This window comes from Diorhabda sublineata, chromosome X (genome assembly GCF_026230105.1).
Source record: "Diorhabda sublineata isolate icDioSubl1.1 chromosome X, icDioSubl1.1, whole genome shotgun sequence".
NCBI classification, from domain to species: domain Eukaryota; kingdom Metazoa; phylum Arthropoda; class Insecta; order Coleoptera; family Chrysomelidae; genus Diorhabda; species Diorhabda sublineata.
The window spans coordinates 27,738,770-27,748,586 of NC_079485.1; the positions used below are offsets into that span (position 1 = coordinate 27,738,770).

Genomic DNA, 9,817 nt, shown 5'->3' on the forward strand with positions numbered 1-9,817 from the left:
TAAATAGTTTACAGGGGACCAGATACAGGTAAATTGTTAAAAATAATTTTCAAAAATACTTCCACAACTTTCTTCAACTATTTTTGTCCAAAAAATGTAAATGTAAATAATTATACGGACATATGCATTCTGTAATATCCGTAATATCTGGCTTAATTATTAAAAAAAAATGTGATAATGAGGTAAAAATTCTTCACACAACAGGAAATATTTTTTTATAAAATTGTATTGACGTTATCTTTGAAAAAATCTCGATACACGTACTTAAAATTCATCGATGTATTTCGTTTACCAATCAAATTTCTTATTGTTTCGATTCGCGATTTCGAGACTAATTAACTTTAAATCAAGTAGCATTCCTCCGTATTGGAAAACGTTATTACAAGAAATTTTACACACCATATTTGTCAATATAATGCGGTAAAATGCTACTAAACCAATATGTGTGCATGGCAGTGTAATAAAAAAATTGCAACCTTCGTAGAATAATGGCCTAGCAGCACTATTAAATGGTATAAACAATTGTTTATTAGTTCAAATTAATAAATTTAATATCTGAGGAAACAAAAATTTTCCTTTTAATCATTTTTCAATATTACATGCCGAAGCTCACGAAGAAATAAGATAATTAAATTCACTGCTAATTGTAATTGGTGATTAGTCTTTTAGGTTAGATAAAGTTGGTAGTTTTTTATATATTAACTTATGAATTTTTCCATCGCATCCACTAATTTTTACGAAGATTTAGATGAGAAAGTTTTCAATTCCGTGATCACTTTTATCTTATAAAAGCTGGCGTTCCTCAGGGAAGTGTCCTGGGACCACTACTCTTCCTGATATACTCTTTTTAGATATATTGAAAAGCAACAACATCGTAATAGCCACATTTGCTTAGTGACGATCCACTATAAGCCTTTGAATATCTGCAAAATCAACTTGATTCACTCAAACAATGGTATATCAAGTGGTGAACACAGATCAACATCAAATTAGTGCAAGTCAACTTTACCACGCGCTGAAATTTTTTTTCCAGTAACTATAAACAACGCACGAATTACATAAGTTACGGAAACGAAATATCTAGGTTCCATCTTGACCAGAAACTTACATAAAAAGACATAGATACTGAAAGAAGACAAGTAGACATCAAGTTTCGACTAATAGTACGAATTACGAAAGATATCCTAATCATATGGTTATATGGAATTTATCTTTGAGAATGTGCCAAATCAAATTAAGTTAACATAAATCAAATGTTTCTTTTAACCCAAGGCACTAAGAACTTAAGCAAATGTCATATACCTCACCAATAATAATAATAATAATATGTTCGTATATATTTTTTTTAGGTTCGTAGATCATAAACTGAAAAAATTAACTTATCTTATTGGGTAAAAACTATTAACTTCAACCAAAATGAAAATACCAAATTTATTAAATATGTTACTTAATTTTACTAATTTTGCCTTACCTATATTTTATGGTTTTGGAACAGTAAATATTTATATAATCTATACTAATGCTCGCAACAAAAGATTATCTCCACCATACACAATAACGAGTTATTTTTAAATCTCATTTTAATTGAAAATCTTGTTGGTATATGAGATAAGCTCTAGATGTTTTCTCCAACACTTGCATTTTAGAATGTATGTTGTCGTGAGTTTTGAATTTACGTGGAACTAATTGGAATAAAAAATCAGTCTCATGCCCGTACTGAATATGTTTAGGGCTCTGGTTAATATACTCAAAAACGCCACATCACCAAACAAGACCAAACTATCTCAGAATACTTCTAAAACTTACTATATAAAACTAAAAAACACCATCTCTATTAAAGGTTTTATTCAAAATTCTAGTTGATGTTGGAACAAATCCATTATGTTAGTTGTAGACGTTGAGGGTTGTTTCCCATATGGTGCAGTTTCTATCTCCATTTCAATATAGAGTTCGACTGGTTTTTCACTAGATGATGATTTTATTAGCAACGTTAATTTTATTTTTAATTGATTTCCCAACGTATTATTAATATTTCTACTGTATGTAACTTTATTATTAAATATGAACAGACATTTCAAAATGTTATAACCACAACAAGTTTTTATCGATTTTTGTTAATATATCTCACAATATAAGCAATATTTGGTTTTGAAATTAAGTGAGCCATAAAAAATATGTCACTTTTCAAAGCTATTGTAGTGAAATATTTTCAAATTTACCAATCTAAGATATGAAGAAAAAGCTTCATAACCTCTAGGAGCTGGAATCAACTAAAAATTAAATCAATTATTTTCTTTGTTCAAGTTTTTATTTTCAAATTTTGTTCAAATACGTATTTCGATTTTTCAAAAAAAGATATAATAATTTATTTGGTTTATTATTAAAACCAGAAAGGAATAAAAGTCCGGAATATACAAAATTTTGATTATATCTATTTTGGGATACGTAGGTTTTATGTTAAAATTTGCAATGTTGCCAGGTATACCGTTTTTGTCAAGTTAATGGTCCCTTTTCTACTTTTCTATTAGTGGAATCTCATTTCAAATACAAGCTCGGCTTAATTTTATTTATTTAAGGCCTAAATACATAAAATAAATCTCAAATATTAGATATGGTTGAACTCGTGTTAATACAACATACGGGGTATTAAAAAGTGGCTAGTAACAAAATAAAAGTGATATCTACAACATTACAAATTTATATAATCTTAAGTAGTGACATGTTTGAACGGCGTTCTAACTTGTCAAGCTGCTACTACAGCCACATCGTGAGATCGTATTTGAAAAGAAATGGATCAGCTAAGAGCGAGGAATGGAATGAAAACGTGCAAAAAGTTGAAAAAGCCTTTTCATTTAAACAGGCAATTGAGGAACGTTTGCGAAAAACGATCTGCCAATAAAGAGACCTTACAAAATGGCACTCTCATAACAATACCACGTGCTGCATGTCATTTTTGATACTCCAGTTTTTAACAAGTTCCAGATCATCAGATTTAACACTAGCTTTTCGCAAACATTGTTGCCGCGTCCGAGAAAAAGAAAAAGATTTCAAATAAAATCTTTCACAAATGTCATAAATTCCACATTTTCTGTCACTTTTGTATTTTGTTTCTGATTAAATAATTCACCGTGTTTTTCGATTAAACCTCGTATAATCAGTTGTTATATTATAAATTCATTATATTACAGTAGTTCTTTCGAACTATATATTTGAAATACATGGATTAATAAGTTTTCAATTTAAATTAATGAAAACTTTTATTTTCAGCAACACATTTACAGCAACGTACATCGGGTGGTAACATTATTGGTACGTCGTGGCACACTCCAACGCTATCTTCTTCACCTGCAAAAGCTCAACAAATTCGGTTACAGCAGCTACAAATGGAAAGAGAACGTTTGAAACAGAGGCAACAGGAAATTCGGCGACAACAAGAAATCATGATGAGAAGTTCTAGCGATTTACCAGTTATGGACCCTTTCCTATCCAGTCTGACTGATCACTCACGCCAGGAGTCCGGCGATAGTGGACTTGGTAAGTAAAACTTAAAACTGTAGAAAGTGGGGTTCAAAATTTTTTAGTTTCATTATAACAACCATTATAGCCATTATAACCATTTGTGGTTGCGTTCAGAAATTTATTTTGTGACAAAACTTAAGATTTATCAATCTACATAATATAGTTGGTTGTCAAATATTATGGTTTCGTTTAAAAATTTAAGTTGTGACGAAACATCAAGGAAAAATAAAATTGTTGTTTTTATTTAATTTCAAGCATTTTCATATTCATGCCTATAAAAATTTAGTTTTAAATAACTCAAATAAAAAAACATATTGGTATAAACCTGAAGATCACTTCATGAGAAAAAAATAATTCTATTGTTAAAAGTATTTTCTATATATTATTAACCCTCGCGTTATTTATAAACAGCACACCCGACTTGCTGGAACCAAGTTCATAAGAAGTTCCAATTATTTATCTCCAAAAGGGACCTACGATGTAGTTCTAGACATGCGCCTGTCAACTCTTGGTTTGATAATGATCAATTTCGATTATAATAAATAATAGGGTGGACATCTAGTGGAACAGTTGAGTTAAAATTTACACTGGTAGATATAAAGTTTTAACATTGAAATACCCGTTTTTGGGAGTTTTTAGAATTTTAAGGAATGTCGCTTGGTCATTAATTTTTTAGGGAATTGGTGTTTATGATGTAAATTATTTAATTTTACAAAGCAAATGATTAATGAACATATAATGTGACTGGTATGTTCAATTTAGTTGTGAGGAAATGTAGATTTTTAAAATTAGATTTTCACAATTGCCATATGACGTCAGCTAGAGGATATTTCTCATTGGGCCATCTGGCTGTCGTCATTTAAATTAGTTACTGTGGCTAAATCTTATCGTTTACTGTAATTCTAATACAGTAAAAATTTCAATTATTGTGGTTCACATTACCATCAACTTGATGCAAAAAATTCGTGAATGAGTAGATGAAGTGAAAATAATTTTCTCATACGACTCCTCGTTTCTGAGTTATAGGCATTTAAAGTTGCGAAATCAGAACTTATAATCAAGTTTCTAAATTATACATTCGAACATTATGAATTTTTAATAGATGCTTACGTAGTGTGTATGACGGAATAAATAATTCTACACTACTATCTGAAGGCCAGCGGCGGCTCATGCTAATGGTTAACAATCCGTAACTTTTAGAGAGACAACCTGTACAATCTAAAGGTAGCAAAAATGAATTTTTCAAAAGATATTTTTACAAAAAGGTACTTTTTTTGTTTAACTCGATAATATTTATAGTTTACAAGATATGTAGATTTTTAGATCGTTGTATATACCAAGAAAACCGTTCGCCATAAAGAGAAATTCTGAAGAAAATTATCAGAAATTGTAATTATTTATTGAAAAACTTACAGGAGGTATTAAAACACAATTAAACATTGAACTGCATACTGTCGAACATCGTGTTACATAAGGAAAAAATTTAAATGTGGAAAAAAAATTATAATAGATGGTGGGATTAGGCACTTTGCACTTCTACACACTTCCGGAGTCTACGAAGAATATTTTTTTGCACTTGGAAGAGCGTTCCAAAATTCTACCTTATAGCGTCACAATGGAAGTTTATTCTATCAAGTAATTCGTATATAACTAACCTAACCTAACCTAACTCAACCTAACCTAACTGCGTCAAACATAAAGTTCAATGCAATTCACAATGCCACAACAATTCCTCATACAAAAACAAATAGGTGGATATGGGTGAAGATTGATTTCAGTAATATACTTTTTTACATTAAAACGACTGTTAATAATTTATATTAACTATTGACTATATGGATATAAAAGATATGTAAAAAAGGTGTCATTAAACATTTATTCAAATAATGAGTGTTGTACTATTTTCTTTCCAAATGATTATTAATAAGCAGCATCATATTACATGAGCTGACGTCTTTTAAATCTAAAGTAATTTCATTCGGGTTCTGACTATATCAGAACAGCGTCCTGGTAAACGCAAGGCACACAGAACGCGTTGTAGATGTTTTAAACGGCCACTAGTTGTTTTCGGTCTTTGAGCGTAGCACATATACCTTTTGAGATACCCCCAAAAAATTATTCCATTGTGTTTAATTCCAGGGAACGTGGTGGCCATGCAAATTTTTTTCTGACGCCAGTGATATGATCTTTGAAAGGATGTAGTACAAACGTTTATTCATTTATTCATTAGTTCTCCAAGAAATGTTTGTTGTGTTGTGGAAAATTTTGTGTTAATGTGTGGACAGAAATAGTGAGTTATAATTTAGTTGGTCCATATTTTTTATGTTATGTTATGTGATATTCCTTTAAACATTCGCAGAGACAGGTGGTTCATGCACGATGGAGCCCCTTTCCACCTCCTAAATGATGTACAAAAATCATCTTAATAACATTTTTCCCATGGATAGATGGATGGATTGGTTGGGAAATTCCATTTGTATGGCCACCACGTTCCCCTGATTTGAATAGAATGGATTCATTTTTTGGGAACATCTTAAAAGCTTCACGTCATCTACTCACTCACTACTTCCGAATTTTTTGCATCCTGGAACACCCTGTATATCTATACACTTTCACTCTTGTTAATGTGTTATTATTTTATAAGTTTTAATGTTCAAAGTGACTAAACGAACTTTAATTGTCTCAATAGATACAGATTTAAGTATGAAGCTCGATTCTGATTAGGCTATAAACAATAAACAAGTTTCATAGCCACTGGGTCAATCTCATTGACAATGTTTTGTAAATCCAAGCGTAAATTTAAAAAAACAATGGACTGTTAATAATATTATAATGCTCTGCGATGCACTAGAAAAATTGAAAACTTTATTTGATACTGATCACTTTATAATTATAAGAAGATATCTGGAAAAGATATTCAAATGTTCACTGGTCGATAACATAATAGAAATTATAAGAATATCATTAGATATAGTTTTTATTTACCTTATCATATCTGAAAATTCATCAAAGTGTCGTATTTTGATTGAAATTAAAATAAAACAAAGAAAATCGTTTTAATAATAGGGAATTACTTTTTTGTTGTAAATAGTATTCATATAAATAACGTTTTTTGCTAAATATATATATATATATATATATATATATATATATATATATATATATATATATATATTTATTCATATCTATTTTTTTTTAATGCGAATGATGTCTACCAGTATTTGGAATATTCTCTGAGTCCACTTTCAAATTAGTCCTGACAAGAACTGTTTTTATATTTTATTAAAAGAGTACTAAGAATGCAAGATAACACTATTTGTTCACAAATTATACAAATGTCGATAATAATATATGTCAAAAGTGTTGTGTAAAACCGGCTGCGATTTGACCAATCAGGAATTTACAGAAATGTCAACTTAAACTCAAATCAATCCTCCCAGTTTAAAAACAGGGTGTATAAATATTTCCAAGGTATAAACAACATAAAATTAAACATATGGAAGATGAGAAGTTTGGTTTGACTATTTATTAGGAGGATTTAAAAAGTGATAAAAAAGTAAAACTTACAATAGAAATTTGTTGTTTCTCTCTTTTTATTTGTGCTCTTGTAAATAGTTGAATGTTGTTAATTAATTAGTAATTTTGTGAAATAGGTATGGGGACAACATATTCTATGCCACATACACCGGAAGACTTTCTAGCCAATATGGATGACACTATGGACGTAGGTAGTGAAAGTCATACTATGGACACTCCAGACATATCCACGTTAAGTGATAATGTCGACTCCACAGATGATTTAGTGCCTACCCTTCAACTTGGAGAAGAAGAATTCCCAATGTTAGATGATATGCAGTCTTTGATAAATCCACCAACTACAAGACCTGACAACGTACTCATTTGGTTGTAATTTAAGTGCCTAAGACCTGCTCACGACTTTCTGCAGTTTATATTGTTAGACCAATCTCATGGTTCGCTTAGGTAAATTGTTCATTAATATTTTTTATAAACTGCTGTACACATGAAACAATTCTGTTCTAGAACTTCCTCTAAATTTAATATGTTTCATAATGAATGATAATAGCAGGCATATATCATAATATCTTTCCTATATTATTATTTTACACTATATACACATTAATACTATAATATATATTAAGTATATTTTGAACAATAAACATTTCAATTGAAACAAAGTTGGTTTTTTCAAAATATTGATTTTATGTAGGAGTGCGTACTATATTATTATGTTTAAAACAAGGTTGAATTACACAATTTATGAGTGTAAATATTTATATAAATTGACTTTCTTTCTATTTGAAACCATTCAAATAGTTTTCAACTCAATCCTAAAACAATCAACTTGTTTTTTAAATAAAAACAACAAAGTGTATCAGTACTGTTATGACTAAACAAAAATGTAAATGTTCATTTTGATTTGGTATATTATGCATTAAAAATTTTGGAATTATGAATTTAAATACTAATGTAAATAGGGGTGGACAAAACTCCATTGCGAGGAAATTGCATTTCGCTGAAATGATTCAAGGTACATGGCAAATAGAAACGTACTTAATTGTTTTTTATATCACAAAATATGCCTATAATAACTTAATACTATTCACAAAATTCCAAAAATAAACTGAAACTTTTCTTATTTATTTATATTCTTTGTACTGAAATAATGAAAATTAAATTTTAATCGCATAATTTGAATTAAAAAGTCATTGAATAGTTTAAAAAGCAGCTGTATGCTACAAAGAAATATGTACGACCCTGTATATAAATTTTCTGATACATAAAAAAACGATTCAAAACCTAAGTTCATTTCTGAAGAATGATTACGTAAATATAAATTAAATTTTGAGGAAAAACTATCTAGACAGAACACATTTGTTTTGGCAATATATCATGTAACAAACAGCAATAATATTTTGATATTTTATAAAAATGTTAAGTATGAAGTTTTAGCATTTGTAATATTGTAGTTTTGTCACAGTTTATGGGAGCGTTATTTTACTGTTGGGTATGTTTTTCATACATATATAGTTTTTAAATATCAAGTAAGCTAGTTGTTAACTTATCATTAATTGGTCTACTTACACTTGATCAAAAAATAATTTTAAAAACGTGTTTGTCTATTTTGTAGTTTTTTGGGCAAATCATATTTGCTTGAAAAATAGCCCAGACAAAATTTGTAGCTAACATTATTTGAAATAGAGAAAATTTCATAATAGGTCATAAAATAATTATGTAAGAAACCTGGGGGGGGTTTTGCTCATCTTTGGGAGAAAGTATTTAATAAGTTAAAATTAAATATTAGATAGCTAGTTCTATTTCAGATGCAGAATCATGTACTTCATTCTATAATGTACCCTTTCATTAATCTTCTTATTTTACAAAGTTTTATTTTTGATTGAAATTCCAAAATTCATTTTCATCTTTTTTTAATAAAAATATCATACCGTAAAATTCTGAGTTGTGGTGTAATGTAATTACATAAGAACTGACAGAGTATCTTAAAATTTTACGTACCCTTACATGGAGGTTAGGCAAGGAGTTCAATAACACCCAAAACCATCTTTACATAATTATTGAATGGTCTCTTACATGTTTTCAAAATAACTTAATTTTTAAATTTAAATAATTTAATTTCTTCATTATCTTTAATATTCAAATGAAAAGTAGGAAAGCTTCTAATCACTTTATATATTGTTAATTTAAACGAAAAATACTTTTTCATTGTAAAAGTGTTTTTTTTAAATTGTGAGTTCTTTTTCTTTGATGTTGAATATTTGACCCCATATTGACTGTAAACTTTTTTTTTATTCCATTTCTTTATAAGAAGCTTTAGTATTTTAGTTAGACTGTTTTTGTTTTACAAATTCAGCTACACTTTGGATTTTATATTTTTATTCCACTACTTTGTAACTTATTTCTGTGAAATTGATAATTGTCTGGTATGCTATTATGAGTTTGTATGTTGTTTCAAACAGAATGCTGTAATAATTTGAAAAACTACAGATAATAACAACATATAAACAAGAAAATGATTATATTCAGATAATTAGCAACGAAAAAATTATAAAAAAGATTTTGAAGACCCTTGAAATGCTGAAAATACTACTTGCAATAACATGTTTGTATTTTCAAGAGGGTATTAAAACTACGTTCACTAATAAAATCATTGAAAAATAATTTGAGTACTTCATATTGTATTGAGACAAAACTAATTTTGGAGATTCTACTTTGAATAAAAAAATAATTTTATGTGAAGGCTACGACTTATTAAATGTTT

General features: G+C 28.8%; 1 protein-coding gene across 2 annotated transcripts in view; it reads left to right on the forward strand.

Annotated features, from left to right (window-relative positions):
• Positions 1 to 9,703, forward strand: part of LOC130451649 (transcriptional coactivator YAP1-A) — a 141,196-nt gene extending 131,493 nt beyond the window's left edge. For both annotated transcript variants that reach the window (XM_056790803.1, XM_056790804.1), the window contains 2 exons: positions 3,268 to 3,534; positions 7,173 to 9,703. In XM_056790803.1, coding sequence (XP_056646781.1) covers positions 3,268 to 3,534; positions 7,173 to 7,429 — 524 coding nt within the window. In that variant the 3' untranslated portion in view covers positions 7,430 to 9,703. The remainder of the gene's footprint in view (positions 1 to 3,267; positions 3,535 to 7,172) is intronic.
• The last annotated feature ends 114 nt before the right edge of the window (positions 9,704 to 9,817 follow it).